Raw genomic sequence first — 24,379 nt, forward strand, 5'->3', positions numbered from 1 at the left:
ATACATGTCATATTTGTCTTTACGACTCTGACCTCTTGCTTCTTGGTAGCAGGTAAAACAGGAGAAGTCATGAATCCAGTGGAGAGCAGATCCAGGGCCTCATCATTGTTCATTGGTTTCTGAGAGAAAGACACAGGGTGTGCATCAGCAGCAGATAACAACACAAAACTTTTTTTTTTCAACAAAACCTTAATATTAAATAACCTCAACCTAAAACTGATTTTAATGCCCACAGTCACGCCCATCAGTCACATGATCCTCCACTAGAGGGCATGTACGACTAAATAAAAGGGCAAAGTAATGCGAACCAGACTGCATGCACTGATAGTGGAGGAAAAGTACGGACACACCCTTAAAATTCCATGAAGACAAAATAAACTACCAAAATAGAAACATGTACCAAGTAGATTTGTGCAGATTTGGCTAAAATATGATACACACAACTAAACTCACAATGGAGAAGATAAAATCACATCATGAGAAAAAAGTTAAGTTAGATGAGACGACAAAGTGGGAGTTGGCTCTGATATAAATGTGGGTGTGTTGAGTATATAAAAACTGACATATGGGTGGACATCAAGTGTTAGCGTACCTGCTTATTCTTGTTGAAGTGTGTGTGTGTGTGTGTATGTGTGTGTGCCTGTGCTAGTATTTACACAAGTCCTGGGGTATGGTAGGACATGAGCAAACAAGTTTGAATGGAGAAGGTGGGTCTTGTGTGTTTGTTTGCTCAGACAACACCCACCAATGTAATGCAACATTCCCCACTCTAGAGGAACCAGCGGATCGTGCAGTGGAAACAGAGCTTCCTGTATCTGTGTGTCTGTGATGTCAGTGTGTTCTGATTGGCTGAAACACTCTGGAAAGAGTTTCACCGTGTCTGAACTTATTGTTTCATCCCTACATGTGAGTTGTGAAAGATTCACTTACAGGCACGTCCATGGGTTTCACGTCAGCAGGACCTGGAGCCTAGAAAATACAGTTTCATTTTAGACCGAAGGTAGAGAAGAAAAAGCTAAAGTGCTGAAATAATTCAGAAAATCATCAGAAGCTGCCTTAGAGGCTCAGTTCAAAACATTCTCTCATTTCCTCTGCAGGAACCCGGCAATGAAGGTAGCTTTAGTTCAGCTTTTGAGATGTTTGGCTCCACAGTGCCGTTATAAATGATCTGTATTTTCAATATCTTATTGAGAAGTTAAAAATATTGGACTAAAATCTTCTTAACACAAGCAAAGGCTCAACCTTTTTAATAAACAAAATAGACCTATGTTTTAATTTGAAGATACAATATATATAAATTTTTCATTAAAATGTATAAAAATAACTAGACACCTGTTAAACGTTTTTTATAACGAAATAACAAAAACATCCCTCCACCGGTGGTGTGACAAAATGTCTATGATTGGTGAATCAGAGGAGGTGATGAAGAGAGACACACGGGGGAAGAACTGACCATATCTTTAAATCTGTAGCCTGGAGGCAGCGTGTCGTCTCTTTCTCCGCACTTGTGACCCTTCTCCGAGGTGACGCCATGCTGTGATACACACCCAGCACACAGTTACTCACACCAGATCCATGCTTCAGCTTCCTACTATCACATACCTGGTCAGTTTATAAACACACACATATGCATTCACACTGTAGCTCTGCTGTACCTCTTTGACCTCTGGCCCGGTGTACACCGGCTGTTGGGGCACGATAGAATCAGCGGATGGTAGTATGCTGGCCAGGGCATCGAATGGATCCACTGCAGGTGCCTGAGAATGTAATACAAGTTAGCACACTGGAAGCAAGCAACATGCATTTCAGAGCAAACCCAACCCAAAACTGTTTACCTCTTTGGCTTTAGCTGCTGTGGAAGGAACCTCCACCTGTACCTGCAAAAGAGATCCAGAGTCAGTTGAAATTACAGGCAACAACAAATGCGTTTGCATGGTGGAAATAGAAAGGCCATGATTAAAATGAGACAACATAATTGTGAAAAACTGCTTCTTATAATGTCACCCGAGGGAAATTATAACACATGAGATCTGATAATTTCATAAGACCCAAGACATTTCCCTAAAGTGGGTGAAAGAGTGAGAAGGAAAACTCCCTACAGGCCCCACAGAGAGGGGACAGCCAGCACCATGACAATTATACAACCATGTCCATTATCAGGCAGCCTCCACCTCGGTTGCTCTCAGGCTCATCTACCTTTGTTTGTGGAGGTTTAGCTTCTTCTTTCTTCCCCTGCACAGCCGAGGCTGCTGCAGCTTTAGACACATCAGCTTTGACTGTTGTGGTGGCACTCTAAAATGCAATTAATTCAAATTTATTATCGGCCAAGTACATATCAAGTAATATAACAGGACCCCTTTATGCGTAGAAAGTCATGAATATATCCAAATATACAGATGAAAGACAGGACAGGGAGGAGCGTAAGAAAAGCCTCCGGCAGTTCGATGACCTTTGATTCAGTTGACAAAGTGTGGGCCTGTCCTCTCCATTTGTTTCCTCTGGCTGATTCAGATTTCTGATGTATGTGTGATGTTGCAAGTGGACACACTAAGCATGAGTAAACATAACAACAAGCAAAGACATGCTGAGCTAAGATCTGTCCTTTCATATCGAATTGTCATCTCAAAAGAAGAAGAAAGGGAAGACTGAGGAAGCAATTCTCAAAGAAACTGAAAGTTCGTAGAAAACGGATTTTGACAAAGCAATGACCAAATAAAGCCTGGAAGGTAACACCCCGAGAGAGTCATGAAGGGTCAGAGATCCCTGCAGCAGTCCAGTCTACCTTGGCTGTGACTTTGGGCGACACTTTAGGTTGGGTCACAGCAGCGGTCACTGCCGTGCCAGCGGCTGCAGCTGTTCCAGTGGCACGGGAAGGAACTGAAGCTTTGACTTGGGAGACAGGTGCCGTCTACAAACATGTGGCCACATGATTACTCAAACACAAGGATGACAGATACACTGCTTTACTAAAGCTGTAAACATACTGACAAAGACGTGTGAAGCATTTTAACTGTGATGTACCGTGATAACTGGTCAGATCTGTCACTTTGGCCCAAAAAATATATAAAATTAATTTCAGATATGCTGAGTTTATTTTACTTTATTTCTGGGTCAGCCCATCTAAAACCAACTTTACACTTTACACTACTGCTGAACTTGTTCTAAACATTGTATTTTATTTATATTTGAATTTATTACAGTGATTTACATTCATTGAATATTTAAAAGGAAGCCCTGGAGTGAATTTGGGATGTCTATTCATAAATAACTGTATGCTACAAACAATTATCCCACAAGATAATAAGCTATGCAATAACCAAACTTTGGTTGGGGAAGATCATGTGGGTCATGTGAGTTTGGTAGTCAGGTTTAAAATGGCACTGTTGAGCAGCTGACAACAACATACATACAGTCATGTGTTGTTGTTTCCCACAATCACATGAGACTGCAGTTTCTGTTGAAAACCCCAGAAAATAAAACTGATATAACATCCAGTATGAGGAAATGCCTATCAACAGAAAGTACTAGTAATCAGCAGTAATGTAAAAAAAAAACACAGTTTAAAAGTAAAAATGATAATCAGGGTAAAACCACAGACAAGCGCTTTGGACATTATGACATCATTACCTTTGGCATTGCTTGAGGACCGCCCCTCGCCCCTACTGACGTCATGTCAACAACAGCAGCCCCAGCGGACGACATGTCAATAACAGTAGCACCCCTCGGCGTAGTGTTAGTCTACAAACCAAGGAGCATGTGTTTAAAGAGAAGCCATGATAAGGTTATTGATGAAGTCATCGCCACAGTCTGTGAAGAGCAAGTCCCAAGCGTGACAATATGAGAACTCAGCGAGCGTTCGGATCCAGACGTGTGGACGGCCCGAGCCGGAGAGACAACGCATACAGAGGTAAAAATGGTGGTAGAGATATATTTTGAAAGATGTTAAGAAAGATGAAGCCAGTGGAGAAGAAATGTGAGCTGCATCATGATGACGACACGCTGAGAGTCGTGACCAGGAAAAGGAAACGGTGATCCATGTTACATCACATCAAACAGCCAGAAGCCCCCTGCACTCGTAGCTACACATCCTGAGTCTCTCTACCTCTGGCTTGGCCTTAAACGAAGCACTTCCTGCTGCCGGAACACCACTTCCTGTGGCTCCGCCCGTTGCTGCGGTAACACCCCCAGGCTTTGTAGCCATGGCAGATCCTGATGATGCCTTCTGTAACGCAGTTTACTCATCATTAGGATTTCAGCTCAGCCTGTGCAAACAGTTGTACATAATGTCCTCTAGGCAGAACCTATATATATACAGCCTATTGGCGGAACTGAAAAAATGACCCTGATGACATCATGGTGACATCACAAGTTATCTCAACTTGGGCTCATGTGCACATATACAAGTAAATGTTACAAACAGGGGACGTTGTGTTAGAAATAGGTGTGTGTGGAGGACAGGGAAGGTCCGAGGAAATTCTGGGTAGGGCTGCATGATGGGAAATGTAGGAAAGAGTGTTCTCACAGCTTGTCAAATAGCGGAGACTCAAACTGTACAATGTGGTCATATCTACTGCTTGTAACTTGAGTAGGTGTAGCCCACTATGGCTAAGCCCATTAAGAGTTATGAGAGGGGTCACCAAGGTCAAATACTAACAAGAGTCCCTTATAGCTGAAGGTTAATGTCTGAGTAATACAAGCGGAGTCTATAAACAGCTCTGTAACGTCAACAGGGATTTCTTTCACACTGTGATTAAATACTATTTTCAATATTTCTGTTTCATGGTCACATATGTTACTGAAGCCTCTCTCTACAGGCCAGACACCAGAATAGACAATGTCACTGCAGGTGTTTAGAGCCAAGTGAAGACACTTCAGCTTGGTACTGTTCTGTCAAAACAATGTCTTTAAGAAGGCAATGGACGCCCTTTGTCCTGGGGCCAAGAACAGGTTTAAGTCACTGTTTCAACAAAGAAACTAAACATTAGGAGACTTTCAGCTCTTTTCTAGTCGAGGAGCCAAACGTGGAGAGAAATAGACTTTTAATTTAGACCAAGGAGACCAGTTTGTCCTGATTTTGTCTCCTATAAACAGCCCTGGTGAGACATTTAATTAAAATACAGTTTGAGCCACATGAAAAAAGTATTTGGTGTTATCTGACAACTGTTTGCTAGCAAGTGACATCATGCCAGTATGTTAGCAAGAACCATGATCCCTAGAATAAACCTGCAGAACCAACGTGATAAACAAACTGAATCACTTTGATCCATCGTTTCAGAGCATTACACATTTTTAACTGCTTCCTACTGACTGAGAAACTGGGTGTAACCTCTCTGGTCCTTGAATGGAAGGAAGAAAAAAGTGTTCTTGTCTGTGTAACGGTCGCAGTCCGCATAGTCCTGATAATAGGGGGTGGGGTCAGGGAGGGTCAGGCAGAGGGGGAGGAGAGGTTAATTGGTATTACAGAGGAATGTTTAATACCTCAAACTGGGCCGGCTTCGCAGTGGAGACCGGAGCCGCTGGTTTGGGTGCGGCCTGGTTAGGCAGCGACTGCAGAGAGAAAAAAGAGCCACAGACAGAAAAGTTACACATGTGCAATGACAAAAAATTACACTGAACAAAAAAACATTGTCATCATTTCAAGATTCACACACAGAAACATCTCGGATTCACCAGAGGCAAGATTGGTGCAAAACATTCAGTGCAGCTCGTCTCTACACAGGCAAATGTCTCTCCAGCTGTAAACCATGAAGAAGACAGGTAAAGGAAGAAACCACACATCAGAAGAACTACAGTGAAGTAATTTACTGCTGAAACAGCCATCCATCATACTGCCACCAGAGGTGTTAGAGTACAAGTACTACATTCCACACCACAGGGTGTGACGGCTGTTTGAAAGCGGAGAGCAAAGAGGCCGAGTATTATTGTTTTCTGTGGTCGCCACGGCAACATAGGTTATTCTCTTGATGACGTCACAGTTTGGTTAATGAACACTGAGATCATTGACATCTGTCGTCATATAGACAAAAGAGACTTAAGACTTTGATTTAGACAGAAAGGCTGCAATCAAATCCCCTCTGTCTGACTCAACTGTTAATCTACTAGTCTTAAACTCTCATTTCTGATTTTGTTGAATCTGTATTTACTCTTATCCCTGAACGTAAGAAACTGATTTCAGCGCCTCCTCAGCATGAACCACTGCATTCGTTCAAGCACCAGGGTCCATTTGACCTTGATAATTCACTTCATCACTTATCCCAAGTGTATTGACTGAAAGGCCAGGGACCATATGAACAGGTCGACAATGTATCACAGGTGCTGATCAAATCCAGGACCTACTCCATGAGTTAGGAGGATATTCTGTAAATATAAAAGAAGTAAAAATCCAGTTTCCTGTGGGATTACTTGAAATGACAAGCAAAATATTGTGTGTACTCAATGTCTAACGCGGTTGAATAACTAAACTGTATGCACTTTTAGTTTTATAGAGATACACATACAGTACAGTCTACTGAACAGGTTTCAGGAGCTGCTAAGTCCAGGTGGAGTCCTGTGTGCTGCAGAGCCCAGCCCTGTTCCTTCAGTTGGTGCAAATAATGAGGACAAAGCCTCCACCCAATTGACACCAGGCCTCTGCTGTAAGTTTCACATCCAGACCATTGCATTGTATGAAGCTGTATCATAGTACAGGCAGATGGTAGCCAGGTTGAGCTGTAATGCTCAGCCAGTTGTGCACCATGAAGTTTGGGTTCGTGCTGAGCGGGCAGCATGAAGGGGAAAGACAGTTTGCATGTCTTTAAATTACTCTAGTGATTGAAGCAGATTAACATAACAGATACATATGAGACACAGAGACACTGAGGACACGGTGAATTGCACCACTCTGCCATCTGGGATGTCAGATTTAGAAATGTCAGTGATTGCCTAACACACTAGTGTTCCATTTCACACACACACGGCCAGCTGAAGGTTCACAACCTTTGCCTACACTAACTTTTTGTCAACTATTGGGCCTTTTTTCCCACAAACCCTCAATATTTATTCAAAAGATCTTACTCTAAGAATATCTTTACATTTGGATCTTATGCGACTAGTGAAATTAGTGGTAGAACTAATATTACATTTTTGTCCTGCAAAGAACATTCCTTCTACCTGTTCTATACTGGTTCTTTTCTCGTCTTTTGACTTCCATTATAAGATATAGTTGTATTATAAATTTACTGACAATCTGATCAATCCACATTACTGTCTAGAGTGAATAAGGAGGAAATGGCACAGAGGAGGAAGTGACGTCACAAGCAAAAAGGGCAACCCCTGCCACAGGGGAAGTCACGTTGCTTCAGTTACAGTTATAAATATTGATTGTCACCAAGTAACCACAAAAGCCTTTAGCTTTTAATTTAAGGTAAAAGGCAAACAGGGTCATGCAGCAAGTATATTCATGATGCTCCGGTTAGTGGTTAAGGTTAAATTGTAAGTGAAATTAAAATTTTGAATTTTTCTTGAATTTATAAGGTGCAGTGATCAAATTCTCTGCAAGAAAATAAATACATTTCCCATATGTTGAGCTCAGCTTGTCAGAAATATATACAGATTTCTCAAAACAATTCTGAGGTTTGATACCCAGCCTTGGGTACAACATTGACATAGTTTAAAGAGAGACTAAAACCATTAATTTAGTTCCATTAAATAAAGAGATTGTGTTTACTTATTGTGTAACTCCAGAAATCTTATCGGAAACAAATAAAACACTTGTCAGTGTTCAAACAATCTGTATCTTAAATTTAAAATTTAATATCACACTACATTGTCAATAAATGTGTAAAATAATCTCAGTCGATCCAATGTGGTGACTCATTTGCCTTTTATTCATATGAGAGCGGAGCATTCCACAAACAAAGAGCTGGAACAAAACCATTAAAGTAGAAAGACTGAAAGAGTAAAAACAACTGTACAAGCTATGTTAATTAGCATCGCACTGAGGGGACATATTTTGAAACAATGCTACAAAACCAAACTCAAAGTATTCTCCCCTCGAGGCTCAGTCTGACATCAAACCATTGCGTAAGCGCACCAACAGCCCAACCTCTGCTGTGTGGCAGATGACTGGATAGACAGCACACACAGTGAACCACCCACATCCTTTCCTACATGCAAACAGGCAGGTTATTTCATTATTTCATTACAAATCATTAAAAGGAAAACAATGCTTTGGTATAACAGAAAAGAAGGAGAGGACACAGCTCGACGCGTCAGCATGTTTACCAGACGACTCCTGCTGTTATGATACTAATAACAAAAAAGGCCTAGAGAAAGTCGGGCCACTCCCTGAAAACATGACCGATCCACATCAATCTATCAACAACCTTAAACATAGCTCATCCTTTGAAACACATGGACAATTAGCATAGCTGTTCATCCAACATTAGACGGTACTCATAAATATGCACTTTCATTCTTATCCAGGTATTGAATTGTATTGGTGTTACAAGGTCATAGGTTGTGTATTGTCAACAAAATGTTCTTGTTCTCTGTTCTGCAACGTTCAGAATCATTACAGCTGTGATTGGTGTCATTGACAGATAACTAGCATCATGTGTGCTTGTAAAAATATATATTTCAAAGAATCAATATGACCGCTTTGCATTTCTATGTAATGTAGCACAGGGCTAACAATGCTCCTTTTGAGTTTTGTTAGACTGTCCTGGGACTCAAACCTTTTTCGAAGATAAATAAATAGGGAATTAAATTAAAGCCAGGGTTGGCAATTCTGGAGAGACTAGCAAGAGAAGGCTATACTTAAATAAATAAAAGAAATCACCTGATACTCCCATTATAAAAACAAATATGCACTGCCTAACAACTGCTAGAAGCTACCGTCTCTTCTTCTGCGTTGTCTGTACACCAGCCAATCGTTTAATTCAGTTCCAATTGGTAACGGTTAGCACAGTTCTGCGAGGGCCACAGGCAGACACCATCTTATTGATTGACGGCTGTCGGGACGTTAAGAGAATTTCAACTAATAAGTAAAGAAGTCATTCAGAAATAACTCACTAAACCTTCCTTTAATATCGAATATACTAACTAATACTACCATTCGGCAGCCCAGAGTGCGCAATTAAATAGAAGGTGAAATTGAGGGTGTTCAAATGCTTAGGGGAAGTTCAGTACTACTCAACTTATTCATGATGAACAGCTAAAGTTGAACCAGGGAGTCATTGTGTAACCAGGTCTGTGCTCATCTGAGAACTGTAATATCAGCTGAGACCGGGTTTTACGTGTGCTATGAAACTGCAGCCATTACTCCATTCCTCAAACCTCCTGTACAGACTAAGTACCGTCAATCACAGACGCCACACACAGTACACACACTACAAGCTGCTCTTAAAACCTCATGCGATTGATGCTTTCATCAAGAACACAGCTTAAGTCCGGCCCTTCCTCCAGGTTAGCAGAGTTTGTTTTTCTGGAAAAGCAGGAACATGACACTTACTTAACATATTCAAAGGTAAGAGGCGAGACTTCACCCTCCGAGTTTCTTTGCCAAAATCGAACCAGTTGTATTTTAGTAATATCTAAATAAAAAAAGACTTTTCTTCAAAGCTCCATCTACTAGAGCAGATGTAAAAAAAAAACTAAAATGTCTGAAAATGGTTACAAATCTTTTGAAATCATGTAGTAAAAAAAATATGTATTTGTGCCAACCGTCTGTAATTAGTTTTCAATGTTTTGACAGTAACCAGGCGTATGCAGCATAGTAGGTGTGGTAGCTTGTTAGCTGAGGCATTAGCAGGTGAATTGTTATAGAAAGTAAATTTATATATACTTTCTTACCTTTGAGTTTAAAAGGAAAACAGTCATGTTAGCTTTTCCGAAAACAAAAGAGAAACCATTAAGCTGGCAAAATCAAGGCCAGACCTGAGTGGTTCTTTCCATCTGAAGTTTATTCCCGCACAGCCGACAATGGCCATAAATGGAGAAGACAAAATAACAGTATCCGATGTGCAAATAATACCTTCATCAGGAAATTATATTTGGATTGAGACTATAATTAAACCAGCATTGCAGTGGTTTTTATAGAACAGGAAATGTATGTGTTACATGACATACTCATGTTATTTTGTCCAGCTCCCGTGCACAAACAAAATCAGAGTGTGCAGTCGGTCGAAAAGTCATCCAGCTGTACCTGATAGAAATTTTGTCGGGGTAAGGGAAGGGGTCGATAGTTGCCATGAATCTGTTTCACAAGGGAAATACTGAGGTTATTAAACAATAGTTCAACTCACAGGCAGTAGATCGATGTAAACATGTGGTCTGACACAAATTAAATCACACGGGATTAATTTACTTTGATGCACATAGAGGCCGGTTAGTCCAAGTAGCGTCAGTTTGGGGCTCATGCAGACCTGCAGTGAAGCAAGGACACTGGTGGAAACAACGTTTTTTTTATTGTATCAGCTGCAAAAGTGACTTCTTTAGTCAACACAATCTGCAAGTCAGACCAAAAAAAAAACACAAACCAACATCCCTCACGTTGGTGCTTGACCAGTTCCTTCTGTGGCCTCTGTGGGGTTCTCCCCTAAGACCATACTGACTGACGTAGCTGGTGACAGGGAACTGATATATCAGCATGGTATATCAGTCTGAAAGAGCTGGGCAACCTGCCATCTGAAGCCTGAGTGAGGGTGGCCAAAATTAGACACAGGGTTTTAAAGCTGAAGAGCTTCTGTCATATGACTCGGAGCACCAATGACTTTGCAGTAAGGTAATGTGGATTCTGGCAGTAAAGTGCCAGTTGAAAGCTTTTCGGATTTCCAGTCTCTCAGCTGGACACATCGTCCTCTGACAGAACCGGTTGATGTCCCTCCTTTATTTTTAAGGGCATGATGCCTGCATGTACATCAGATGATCCAGAACCAATCATGACAAACATGAAAAAACAATACAGTTCATCTAGGACGTATCCAACAAGAGCGATCAAAGCAGTAGCTGGGCCCTGCTATGAAAACCGATGACTAATGCCTGGCCCCACCCAACCAAACCACAAACATGCGTATGTGAATATATGAAATGACTTTGTTGCTGTAGCTGCTGTCACAGCTTTTAAATAGCCCTCGCAAAATGGTCGGTGGTGATGATGTGGATCAGTGAGGCTCAGTGGTGGAAATGGAGAAAAGCTGCAGCCCTTGTTAGGAGGACAGCATTTGGAGCAGAAGTGTAAGATTAGCATGGGAGCTAACTGTAGTTGTGTAACTGCAGTTTGTCGAGCTGCACGAGGATGGAGGTTACTGCAGTTGGGAAGGAAGCCTGTTAAACTCACAACGGATATCATTGGTCAAACAGAACACAATCGTCTATCTGTGCCGACATTGTGCCGTGAATACACTTTACAACAGCAAAGCCTAGGAGGAGGAAAACCACAACACTTTTTGGTTTTTAGATGTTAGTTTATCAAATTGCCTGATTGTGAAAAGTATGTAAAGTATGTAAAAATATTGTAATATCATGAAGGTGCAGCTAAAGATCCAGAGGAATTTCACACCCGATAAAAAGATACAAAGCAGAGATGCTGATCTTACATTGTGTGCCTTTATATGTGTATTAGGTGTATAGTGTCTCACTTCTTAAGTACATAACACACCCTGATTCTCAAACAAATGGACTTCGCATGCAGCACCCCTCGATATAAATACAACGTTTACTGTTTATTTATTTTGTTGTTACCTCGGCAACAACTCCTCTCGGGGTCTATAACAGTAAAAAAGTGATCATTATTCCCTTTTACAGCTTTCCTTATCTTGATATGCAAAAAAGACACAACCTTACTCTCGCAGAACCCGCTATGTGTTGAACTGCTGCAAACACGACAACAAAGAGCCTCAAACTGTCAGATCACAACTACTGCTCTGACACACAACAGCCGTCTAGTTGACAGGTATCAAACAGGAAGCCCCTCCACGCACAGGAATTCAGAAAAGAGCGAGCTCACTGCCCAGATACATACCATAGGTGGGATTGTGAGTGTGTATCCTCTGTATATGCTGCTCTGTACACAACCAATACACTCTACTGAGGCCGCTTCACCTTAGATTTCCCTCTGTGGAAACGATGGTGTCGACTCTGTATGTCAAACACACGCGCGCACAGACACACACATGTAAACACACACACACACCCTGTCAGCAGTGCAAAAACTTGCTGCCCCGCCCTCCTGGAACAAGTCTGTGCTGCTCAGGCTCCACCTCCTCGGTGACAAGGCACAGAGCAGCCTGCGTCGGATAGGACGGCTGGACACACAAAGGCCCGCCCACTGCTCCCTGACTGCCAGGAAAAATAAGTGAGACAGCTTGAGGGAAACTTTGGGCTGGGCCAGGCCAGAGATTTCTTTTTTTAAAAAGAGGGATGTTGCACTTTGATAAGACGGCCCGATGACCCACAGAAAGATGATCGCAGGGAGCGGCATAATGGAGGCCGCGTTAGACTGTGAAATTGTAATGAGGCAGAAGTGGATTTGCTGTAGCAGTGTTGTTTGGCAGAGACTGGGTGTGTCGGAGAGAGAGTCACTGCTCAGGAATCTAGACGTCAGAGCCAGTCTAACAACAGAGAGAGTGTGTTTGTGTGTGTGTGTGTTTGAGTGTTTAGAAAGAAAAAAAGATAGGGAGGAGGGATCACATCACATGAATCTAATCCACACCCAAAGACAACCAGAGCAGAGAGAAAGAAAAACTGCCAATTAAAGAGAGACAAAGAAGGAGGGAGGAGACCATTAAACAAGTTGGTCGTCAACAGAACTTTCAGACATGGTTTCCCTGGCCTCCGCGGTGCTTTAAAGTCGACCCTGGACAAAGGAGCAGACCGGAAACGCAGCTTCTGGACAGCAGCCAAAGGCTACATTAGAATAAAAACACAAAACTACAAACACAAAGCAGTGTAACATCTCCCTTCTTTCACACTGCCACAGATTAAACCTAACAGACCTCCTAGATTCAATCCGCAGATTCTTAATTTGTTCAGACTGAACATTTCACACCACAAAACAAGTCAAACGTGTTGATAGGAGAGGAGTTTAGAAAAGAGCACCCCCCTGTGTCTAAGAATACTCATAGCACATAAGTGTAAATGAATGGACGATTGTGCAGTGTGATGTCTGGAACTGTTGTGTGGGCCGAATGAGTCAGCTTATATATCCGTCTGTGTTCATGCTTCTACAGGACTAACATCTGTAGAAGAATATACGTATCGACTACTGTGTCATGTTTGCATTATCTGCGCTATAAAGGCACAATATCTTACTTATGAGCAACATGTCGATGTTAGCCATATATCTATAAAGCGGTTCTTTCTTTGCTCTTGATTTGGTAAGGAATTTTGCACGGGATACTTATTGCAAATTGAAAACATGATGACATGCACACTTAACTTTTTATATTACCTCATAATAAACCCTAGCTATATTTTTCTGGCAGGCATTTCTTTCCTGACCATGAGAAGTCTTGAATAAACATCAACCAAACCAAGCAGATGGTTGCAACACAGGATTATCACCCTGGAAAAATCAAAAGCATTGGTGTCATTTGTCTAAAAATATCTTCAAAAAAGGAAAAGAATGCAGTCTTAAGTTCTAGCTGTTCACTGCACATCCATTCCCCTGGCACCTCCATGGTAAAAATACTTGTGTTTGTTCCTGGACCTTTCAAAATAAATCTTCTTTAATAGCGTTGTCTCTTGATGACAAAAACAAAAGTAAGCCTTCCATCTTTAGCTTTGTGTGACTGGTTATTGTGTATGTGTGGTAACATTCTTACACAGGATGCAATGCCTTCCTTGGAAACTCCTGGTCAGACTTATCTTAGCTGACAACTAATGAGCTGAAGCAGACCCGCCCATCATGAGGGGTCTGGCCAATCCGATCTCTGAAGCTGTAAATGGGGGGTGAAATTTTTTCAAAATTATCCGTCTTATCTGAGGTATTATACTCATTATATAAGTGGTCAGCACCATGACAAGCAGACAAACATAGCAACTAGGAGATAAAGGAACTAGATAGAACATAGTGAGCTAACCATTAAAATATTCATAAACTAAAATATAAGTTAGCAGGGAGATCACACCAGCGACACAGGGATTCACTGTAAATCTCACAAATAAAAGCAGGGCACTCAGTCTCTCAACTCACATCAACCATAGCTCTGGCATTTGACTAAGAATGGTAACTACCTATCACAGAACAGGCAAAAACAAGTGAAAGAGAGGGAGAGAATAATAGATCTGGAAGGAATTTCATTGATCAGGCGCCGAGAAACAGGAAGATGAGTCAGTATGTTGAGGAGAGTCTCTTTAACGGTGATATAATGATTACACTTTTATATTCAGTTTACTGCATCCTATATGTGAAACAAGAACAGGTAGTTCCCCTTGAGCCCGTTCAGCTGATATCACCCCAGCAAACAAAATTGTTGGACGGTAAAAAAATGGGAGGTAACCATGTTATCTTTGTTAACTGTGCGATAAATTCTCATTCGTATTCTGTTTAATTCAAGGCTGAGCTCCACAATATCCGCTGCTGAACTTTCTCAACCCTTGGCTCATACAGGGAGGAATGCAGGGCCTGTGCCATCAAACATATTTCAAAACGTTTATGCAAACTGTTCTAATGCATTGTTTTCTTGCATGTGAGGGAAACACATTGCTTGAAAACAAATTGCTTTATTGTTGCTATGACATTTTAAGTGATTTATAATATCATAGCATAGGCATGATATGTTCAGGTACCAAAAGAAATATGGAGAGTGACAGCTGGGTAGTAAAAAGCACAAATAAAATCTAAATCCAACAAAAGAGAATATACATGACCATGACGACTAATGCTAATCAGAAAGCTCAGTTCATCATAGATCATAGTCAAGCAGCAAAGTTTTCTTATTTAAAAAGTCCAGTGTGTATGATTTAGTTGAAAGCGATCTATTGGCAGAAATTGAACATGAAATAATCCTAGTGAATATAAAAAAAGGAGGAGCAATTCAGTGAATCAATATAATACCCACTGATGAAAAGCATCTTAAGTTGGATTTGCAAATAGACAAATAGGGACCATGGTGAAACTCTTGTTCCATCGTGTCCCCCATACCCTACCGTTAAATAGACGTCCTTTGCTGCACATCAGAAGACCTTCTCTAAATTTAGCACTACACTTTACCCCCTGGTTTGTAGACCCACACTTGAACCCACTCAAGAAACACACACAAGACAATCTGGACTTTGTCTTCATACAGACAATATCCGTTGTCATATACTGAGGCCTGTGTCTTAGAGTTACAGTGCAGAGAAAACCCTCCTCCAACTGTTTGCTCTCTTAATAAATCTTTGGAAAACATGAATAACACCAAGATCAAGTTAGAACGTGTCAGCAATTTATAAAATTAGCACATCATAATCACACGGTTGTGAACACGTCATCACCAGCTTCCACTTACATGTGTTTATGTGCAGTTACCAAGAACGTTGGTCAGATATATCATTACAGTTTCCAGTAACCATCAGGCTGCTCGGTCTTCATTACTGATCGAGACAAACATCATGTTTATCTTGAGCAACAGCTTTTCTCCGGTAGGGCCGGACACCAGAGCTGCTTTTCTATCACATGATTTTAATGACATAACAAAAACATGAGAGCAACGTTTGGTTCGGCCGTCGAGCTCGAGCCAAACTGGCAGTGAAGTGAGGAATCTTGCAGCACAAGTCTGGATGAGTGCTGCTGGGAAATAATAACGCACGGGACAAACCCGACCTTCGAGGGCACATTTCCCAGGCTGTGGGAGGAAGATATTGAGCCGTACAGGATGTGTCAACAAAAAACGTCTGTGTGTTTATGATCGCACAACTTGCTCTCCCTATCGTCTGGCACACACACACATACACACACAGCCCGAGGGTTGATTACTGTGTTACACATGATGAAGCACCTCATCGATACAGCTGATATTCTCATGCCTTCAGTTTCTGATCAGTACGTGTAAACAAATCCTTGGAAGATCTGACAATGACGTAGCTACAACAGCTGCAACTATGACATGCTGCTTAAATGTTAATGCATTAATCATAATAAACTAATAATGTGATATAACAACAATTATGAAGCTCTACAAAGCTGATGGGAACCACAGAGTCAGGCTATAATAAATAATAACAACAACAATAACAAACATATTGATTATATAGGTTTTCCAAAGATTTTACTGGTAACATAGACATTTTATTTGACATAAAAAAACTGAATGACAAAGTCCTACTGTTAACTCACAATGCTGCACAGGTCAGAGACACTGTAAAGGTTCAGTTGATTGAATACTGTAATACATGATGTGCTGAGGGTTATTGAAAAAACACAGCAGCACTGAAATTTGCTGTCTAGCTGTTCATTAAACTGTGAAAACACAAGTGTCAGCTGTCAAGACGGATGTGTACAAGCTCCATTAGAGTTCATAATGGATGGGTGTGTATGACAGTGAGGAAATGTACTGGACATGTGTGCTAGTGCTCAGCCATTGTCCTCTGATGGACATGATGGTGCCGTCAAGATACGTTTCCCTGAGGCCATTTCCTGATGACCACTGAGACCTCTCAGACCACTGAGACACTGCACTCCACCCTGGATAAATTTGCTATTTAACCTTTCACACATAAAGGTGAGTCACAGCAAATTAACACAGCCCTGATAACACAGTGATGGCATCCGGACAGACGTTGTTGACCTGTTACATGTCAACACACAATCAGTTTCTCTGCCAGATGGACAATTTATAAAAAAAAGACAGTGATGCTGAGGCTTCAGCACGAGACCTGCACAACAAGCAGTTTTAAATCGTGCAATAAAAACAATAAAAGAAATGAAAGAATGATCCATTTTTGGAGCTACCCACCCTTTAAGGCTGCTAGTCTAGATAATCACTGGAGAATGCTATTTGGGCAAAGCCGAGACAGATTTTCCCATGAAGGTTCCCAAACAGAACTTGATGTTCTTTTATATGGAATAAAAACACCGGATTCTCTCAGCTGCACACACACCTACAACCTTCAGAACAGTAACAGAGACTCGTCTGTCAGAACCTCCCTGTGGTTTGGTCCATGTAGCAACGGGTTCCAAACACTGCCAGCATTGCCCCGGCCTCGGTTTAATATCTCACTACTAGAAAACATCAACACACTGAACTCTCAGAGGCTGACCAGGAGCCTCTCACATTCCAGAGGGAGAGAGAGATAGAGAGAGGGAGGGGGAGAGGGAGAGTGTGTGAGAGAGAGAGAGAGAGAGAGAGAGAGAAGGAGGGAAGAGGGTCTGACTTGGTTTAGAGCCAAGAAAGCTTTTCGACTTGCGTCTTTTCCCAAAAGAGACTTTCTCAGACATGCAGTACAAACTGTGCTAACAGCACTAACAGCAAACTTCTACTTTTATATATAGAGGCTGCCTCGCTTTAACAAAACAAAACACACGTGGAAGCCCATTGGATTAGTTGCTCAGCACACACCATGGCACAAACACTCGCCCACACATAAACAAACACACGTTTGCACACACCTGCTCCTCCACCGCCACATCGTGCAGGGCCGGGGAGTCCCGTGGGCCTCGGATCCAGCTCAGTATCTGGCCCATGTTGGCTGAAAGTCCCTCCGACTGCGTATATGTGTGTGTGTGTGTGTCTATCAGCTCCTGCCTTGTCTGTCGGCTTGCAGCATGTTTCCAGCACGCAGGGCAGGGAGCGAGGAGAGAGAGAAGGGGAGGGCAGAGGGACCGAGGGGTGGGCGTGGTTGTGGAGCTGAGCAGAGCAGAGCAGGGGCAAGGGCCGGACATGGAAGTCAGAGGAGGCTCTCCGGGCTATAAAGGGAAGTGAGCTGATCGTGGACTGACACCCTCTTCATGAGGGGGCCACATCCGAGCCGCTTCTCAGGGAAACAGATAGATCACCGACACACACACACACACAAGGGCATGCATGCATAAGACAAAGAACAGGTCTGCCTATGAGAACAATTTATTTTCTTACAGTGCACCTCCTGTAAAACTCCCTCCTTTTAATCTGACACACTGTCAACAAGCACACACCCAGACTCATGATGAAATACAGGCCTTGTGCACACACAGGCACAGAGACATGAACACAGTTACACACTTCTTATCGGCACGCATCCGTAAAACCCAGGTTGTGCAACTATCCCGGCTGACTAATTGCCTGTGAGAATAACAGGAGGGGCCCAGACATTAGGTTTACATTACATCTGCATCATCGAATGGCCAAGAGAGACCAGGCTGAGGTGAAAGCGTTCAGTGTTAAACCTCTGTGCCAGTAACATGACCTCTGAATGATTAAAGCCACGTTATTTCAACATCTGGTCACACGGTCAGAATCAATCTATAGTTGCTGTCGGACCCATCAGAGGCAAACAAGGGGGGGGGGGGGTGTTTTCATCATCTAGTGCAGACTGAGCGAGAGCAAAAACTGAATGTGCAGAGCAGGAATGAAGGGAGTGTTTCGAGATTTCCCCAAGCTCATGGCATGGGTGTTGGCTTTTCTGAACCCTCACCTGCTGTTTTATTTTAAACTTTATTTCAACCAGATTCAAATTGCGATTCAATAGCACTTTCTGATATGAAAAGACAGACAGTGTAACTAAATGCAGCCGAGGCTTATGTATATCTTTCCCATTGCTAAAGTCCAGTGCAAAGTACAACTCCAGTTCCATCACCGAGGCTGTACTCCAGCGTTGACCTGGGTGTATTGTGCGTCGCTTTGGGCCGGGCTTGGGTGGAGTGAGCAGACAATGCTGTCTTAGAGTGAGTCACTGTGGTGCAATCATTCTGACAGCCAAGCCTTTCGCCTTGTAATACCACACCTCAGCAAAATATGAAAATAATGTTCGAACCAGCCCGACATGAAACTCCCGTTTGCGCAGCACAAAGGTGGCTGAGTGGTCTCTGAAGCTGTATGGTGAAGAGAGCTGCCCATTTAAACATGCCGACTATAATTCACTTGATGACACATTCATATGTGTTCTGCTGAAGTTGCAAGTGACGTGTACATTGTCACGCTGCAGGTTTTTTTAAACTATGAGGCAGCGGAGGGGGAGACAAGGAGCAAAAATAAGACCTGAGGTGAAACAGACAGGTGCGCCCTGTTCTAAAAACAACAAATCACCCATTGTGCAGATGATTTGTGTCACTTATCATCCATGGCGCTTTAAAGTAACACTATGCAACTTTTGACGGTACAATGACTTTGAATAGTTTGTGAGCTATCTAGTAATCTATATGATCTAGTGATCTATTATCTCGCTGTAGAATAAACCCCTATCTTATGCCTCTATCTCACCATTGTGGTAGCAACACACAGTACTATACTTTCTGCAGTGTGACAATGCATCAGAGGGTCTGAAATGTTAAAACAAAAATTCAGACAATCAAATCAAATTTGAAATTGGGGCCTTTACATTTTCACTTCATGAGTAATTTCACAGGTATATTCATAACTGTTCTCCGAAGTCATGGACAAATGATACACTTCTTATTTCTCTATAACTTGCCTGAGAGTCATGGGTTTAAAACAAACTGGGTTCAAGTTGCAGCCACAGCTCACTCAGTGACCCCATCCCAGAGTCATACTTCCTGTTTGCAAGCCCCATGGCATTGTGGGAACAGTAGTTTCTCACTATAATGTCATAGTTCTTATGTTCCTGGAATATTCTTATGGATTTGCCTTGCTTTAAAAAATTGACATAAATGTGAAAGACCGGTTTATAGTTTTGTGTGAGGGAGGTCACAGATTCACACTGTGGGAAGACAATGCAGTTCAGTCTGATGAGCCACTGTGCACACACTCATGGAATGAAGTCACACAAGTCTGCCTTTTATTCTTTTCTCTCCCGTCATGTGTCAGCTGAAAAAACGCGAAGCCCGACATGTGCAGCACAGGAGCAAACACAGCTCTATGTGTGTGTGTGGGTGTATTTAACATATTTAGAGTGCAAATGTTAGAAAATGGTGCTTCCACGTGTTCACAAAGAGGTTTCCACCAAACCCAGGGCCTGGCACATTCCCAAACTGAGAGACACACCTTTGGCAATGTGAAGTGCCAACAGAGCCAGCCTGCAGAATGAGCTGGTGCAGCAACAAGTCAATTCATGTTGTATAACTCACCGAACACCAACAGGAACCTGTATCACCTGTGTGACGTGTGGTGGAGCCGCCATTACATTTGCACCAAGAGGTTCAACCTGTGTGATCGCCATGAGCTGTATCGGTGTAATGAAAGTGAATGAGGAAATACTAGATGTTGTCATCAACATGTTTGTGGGCCGGTGTATGAACAGAAGTACGTATATGTAACTGGACACCTGTGCTAAACTGCAGCTCATCTCTATATTTAGCTGTCCCACTACAGTCGCTGCTCTCTCCACCATGGTGGTTCAGAGGTCTACACACTGTCCCCACCTCACACGCTGCTTCACCTGCAGCAAGCTGGGACACCAGCTAGTCGGGGAATGTATGAATCATACACCACCATCAGGGCTGGGTCAGATTAGAGTGAAAGGTTGTCAGCTGCTAAATACAAATTCAGGTAATGGTTTACATATGAATGTTATCTAATCTGGATACTTTTGGATTACTTCAAACAAAGGGGACAATGCTTTAGACATGCGGGCCCTCAGCTTGAGAGCGACCAGCCTGAGGAGATAAGACGAGCAGATTCACTGACTTCTTTGAAATCGCCTCTTTAAAGCCCATTTTACAGACTTGCTTTTATGTAACGTCGTCTTTTCATCTTGTTATGTCTTGTGATTTATCGCTATAATTGTAATTGCTGCTTTTACGTGATGCTGTCATCACTACTTTTTGTATTTACTAATTTTCTTCATCAGTGTTATTATTATTATTATTATAAGTAGAAGTATTAGCAACTAAGACCGAGTCATAGCTTCAGATTTTCTTCAGATTTCAAGTTCTGTTGGGTTTATTGCAAATACTGATATGTCATGTTTGCAAAAATTGCACTGGACATGGACGAAACTGTGCTGCACCCATTAGATGTTGATTGATGTGGATTTTTGCAATTTTTAGGTTTTGGAGAAACTGCTGCTGCTTGAACTTTCCACCACAGACTGGTACAGTTGTCTATAAAACTCTGTAAGTCACATATTCATTAGATAACAGGGTTAGTTATAGGAAGAAACGATAGGTGACATAAGGATAAATCTTTTTTTACGAGATTTCAGAAATCATTAAATCCTCAACAATAAAACTATAATGTAATAAGCTTATTTTCTAAATTTGATCTGGACGGATTTTAGTTACCTACTTTGTAATCTGATAACATACCATCTTTTAAATGTTAAAATCATTACTGGTCAGGAAAGCGTTTATTGTAGTGGTGAAAAGTTGAATGTAATCTCAGCAGAATGATTTACATTTACTATAAAGATTAGGAAAAAACCCTTGTTGAGATAAACATGATACAAAGAAAACCTCTGTTCACTAATAAAAGTAAGAAAGTAAACAAGTAGCTACTAAGATTCAGATAAGAATGCCCGAGAGACAAAGTAAATGTTATTTTTCCAGGCGCTCAGTGAACCTGAGGTTAATAACAAGCAGCAGATGAGATCATGGAAGACGATCAGTGCCTCAAATTACCAAGGTACAGACGTTTGATGTTTAACCTGGCTCTCGCCTCCCCCAGAGCCAACACAAACAACTTTCCCCGGCTGCAGCTTCACAGACAAACGGATCTTATCTGAGGAAACACTGTTACTGCCCGACCGCGCTCAGCAGAGGGAGACATATCTCTCATTTTCCTTCCGGTCTGTACAGCAAACCGGGCTCAGAAATACAACATGAACAATGTGCACTAATCCACTCCGACACAGGTACAACATGTTACACATTCCTCAGCTGTGGCTGGAGTGTACGGCCCCACGTTTGTACCACACAATACAATCTGTGAAGGGTTTTCATTCACACGTACAAAGTAGACTTTACACAGTTTCTCATAAAAACTATATGAAACCAATAACTTAATCTTTGGCATGTATACCACAGTCTTATCTGCTTTAAGATTGTGGGCCCTCTAAGGTACAGATTCGGGAGTGTTTCTTATTATTACATAATGTTAGTTATCGGTGTTGACATAGAGATACAAAGCGGTGAACACGGTGAACCGGAGAAAAATTTTCAGTCCCAAAAATATTTTTCTGAAGACATCTGGGAGTTCGTCTGTGAGAGAAAGGTAGAAGGTGGAGGCTGTACCTTGCCATAGCAGTGACCCACCGGGGGACAGTAGGCTGAAGACCTGTTACTAGGTCGGACGTCAAGTGGGGAGGAAGCTGCTCCTTTTTGCTACATGCACAAACACACACACACACACACACATACCAGCATGTTATTGTAAGAGCAAAGGCTTCCAACAAGTTTATTTTTTTGCCATTAAATTCAATGGAAGGGAAGAAACGGATGCTATGATTACAACCTATTGTGTTGGTGGATTACTCATTTAACATCTGGCCAAAAATGTTTCATGTACAAGTTGTAAAATCCTAATGCTTTGTAAACTGTCGCAAAAAGTCTAATATCCCAAAATGAAGCAAATAAAAATGCAGTCTACTATTTTAAGCATTATTCTCAGCGGTCTAATGAATAATTACTATAGGTTTTGGACGGATACAACTTATAAGTACAAGTTACTGTTGTATGACTAACAATGCTGCTGTGTCCATGCTATGCAATATATATTTGAATGTTTCAACATGTTTCAATATTGTCTGAAATATATTTAAAACAAGTTGAAACAGTCACAAAACCCTGCAGTGCGTTTTACATCTTATCCTCAGCTTGAGTCTAATTCAAGTCTGAGTGTGTGTGAAGCTTATCTCAATTCAAACACGCACACACCCTTATGCTCACTGCAAATACTGTGTGCGACAGACTGTGGGCAGAGCCCGACTTGCATGTACTTACTACCAAATCAAAGGTTATCGTAACACAGCCTATGCCAAGTTTAGAGAGCTTCAGAGCTGATACTCTTTCAGACTAGTTGTGCAGGTTTTTAATGCAGCGATGGCACACATGCAGCGTCTCTACAGATTCCAAAACTGACTTGAGTTATTCAAAGTTTATCGCCAGAGGGTCAGACAACAGAGAAGAGAGGAGGAGGAGGAGGAGGAGGAGAGAAAAAAGACTTAGGCTACTTACAAGGCTCATCCAGTACGCTGCATACGCCATGAGGGACCAGGAGCAGAGTGAACTTGGGAGAAGGGAAGTGTACACCCAGTCGTGCCACTCTCTTCAGACCAAACCACAAGATGTGCGCTGTCAAACCTCCCAAATACTCTGACACAGCGATGCCACTCCCCACTGCACTCTGCAGGTGATTATCACACAGACATGATTGTGTCTGAGATGCACTCTTCCTCTGACTCAGTGAGCTTCCAGTCGAAAGAGAGAATCTCTCCTATCCAGAAAAGATCACTGGAGCTGAGCCAGACGTTTCTCAACAAGTGAACTTTTATGTGAGAGCCGCCACCCCCATTCCCATTACCACACACACACACTGAAAGAGAGAGAGAGAGATTTCCTGAGGAGGAACTTACAGAGACTACTAATGTAATTGGCCCCAGCTCAACTGTTGAGGGGGGTTGGCCAAAATACTTTGAGCCTGATGCTGTTGCTGTGGTTTACAGCACTGGGCATAACAAAGGCACACACACACACACACACATAAACAAACAAACAAACACACACAGAGAGAGAGACACACCATTATATCTCTTCAGCCACTTCAACCACCCGATTCTTGATCCTGAATTCTCCTTCAGACCATTTTGATTTGTGCATTAAGCCCCTGCAGCATCCTGTGCAGCCTCCCTCCCCACAAACACAGCCCACACACCAGGTCAACCACAGCACTCTGACTGGACTCAAGCTGGGAGTGTTTTTTTGACGTCAGGAATGTGATTTCAAAACTTTATTTTGCAGTTTGAATAAGTTTGGCGGTAACAAAAAACAATGCAACCCGCCTCGTTTATCTGGGTCTTGAGCATGGAAACAACAGGCTCCCTCTCCTTTGTACACGTCGACTAACAGGAGAGTATGGAGTTTGTTTGCAACATCAAAAAAACTGGACGTGAAGCCTGCGATGCAAAGAAAAGGTGTGAACTCACCTCCTGGGCCTCCTTGTCCTCCTTTGGGTGCTTGATGTGACCATGGCTTCTCTTCTTGTGGGGCATCTTGACACTTCTCACCGTGTGCGTGTGCGTCCTCGCTCCTCTGAAGCAGAAACAGGCTGATCTGCGTCTCTGGAGACAAAACACTTGGCCCCTCCCGCTGGGGAAAGTTTGATGGAGG

The 24,379-nt window shown here is 42.2% G+C and overlaps 1 protein-coding gene across 29 annotated transcripts in view; it reads right to left on the bottom strand.

Moving 5' to 3' along the window:
• The window catches only part of cast (calpastatin), a 35,583-nt gene extending 11,204 nt beyond the window's left edge, over window positions 1–24,379 (bottom strand). Inside the window, exons 1-12 of one of the 29 annotated variants that reach the window (XM_062397796.1) lie at window positions 23,228–23,390; window positions 22,286–22,375; window positions 5,479–5,547; window positions 4,103–4,222; window positions 3,628–3,738; window positions 2,783–2,908; window positions 2,197–2,292; window positions 1,836–1,877; window positions 1,656–1,757; window positions 1,454–1,534; window positions 931–969; window positions 33–119 (exon numbers count right to left, since the gene is read on the bottom strand). In XM_062397796.1, coding sequence (XP_062253780.1) covers window positions 33–119; window positions 931–969; window positions 1,454–1,534; window positions 1,656–1,757; window positions 1,836–1,877; window positions 2,197–2,292; window positions 2,783–2,908; window positions 3,628–3,738; window positions 4,103–4,222; window positions 5,479–5,547; window positions 22,286–22,375; window positions 23,228–23,257 — 993 coding nt within the window. In that variant the 5' untranslated portion in view covers window positions 23,258–23,390. Of the gene's footprint in view, window positions 1–32; window positions 120–930; window positions 970–1,453; window positions 1,535–1,655; window positions 1,758–1,835; window positions 1,878–2,196; window positions 2,293–2,782; window positions 2,909–3,627; window positions 3,739–4,102; window positions 4,223–5,478; window positions 5,548–10,183; window positions 10,235–12,001; window positions 12,156–17,569; window positions 17,730–22,285; window positions 22,376–23,227; window positions 23,391–24,195 lie in introns of those variants that run through there. The other 28 variants (XM_062397581.1, XM_062397668.1, XM_062397652.1 and 25 more) reach the window with 28 other exon arrangements.

This window comes from Platichthys flesus, chromosome 2, assembly GCF_949316205.1.
Source record: "Platichthys flesus chromosome 2, fPlaFle2.1, whole genome shotgun sequence".
Classification (NCBI taxonomy): Eukaryota; Metazoa; Chordata; class Actinopteri; order Pleuronectiformes; family Pleuronectidae; genus Platichthys; species Platichthys flesus.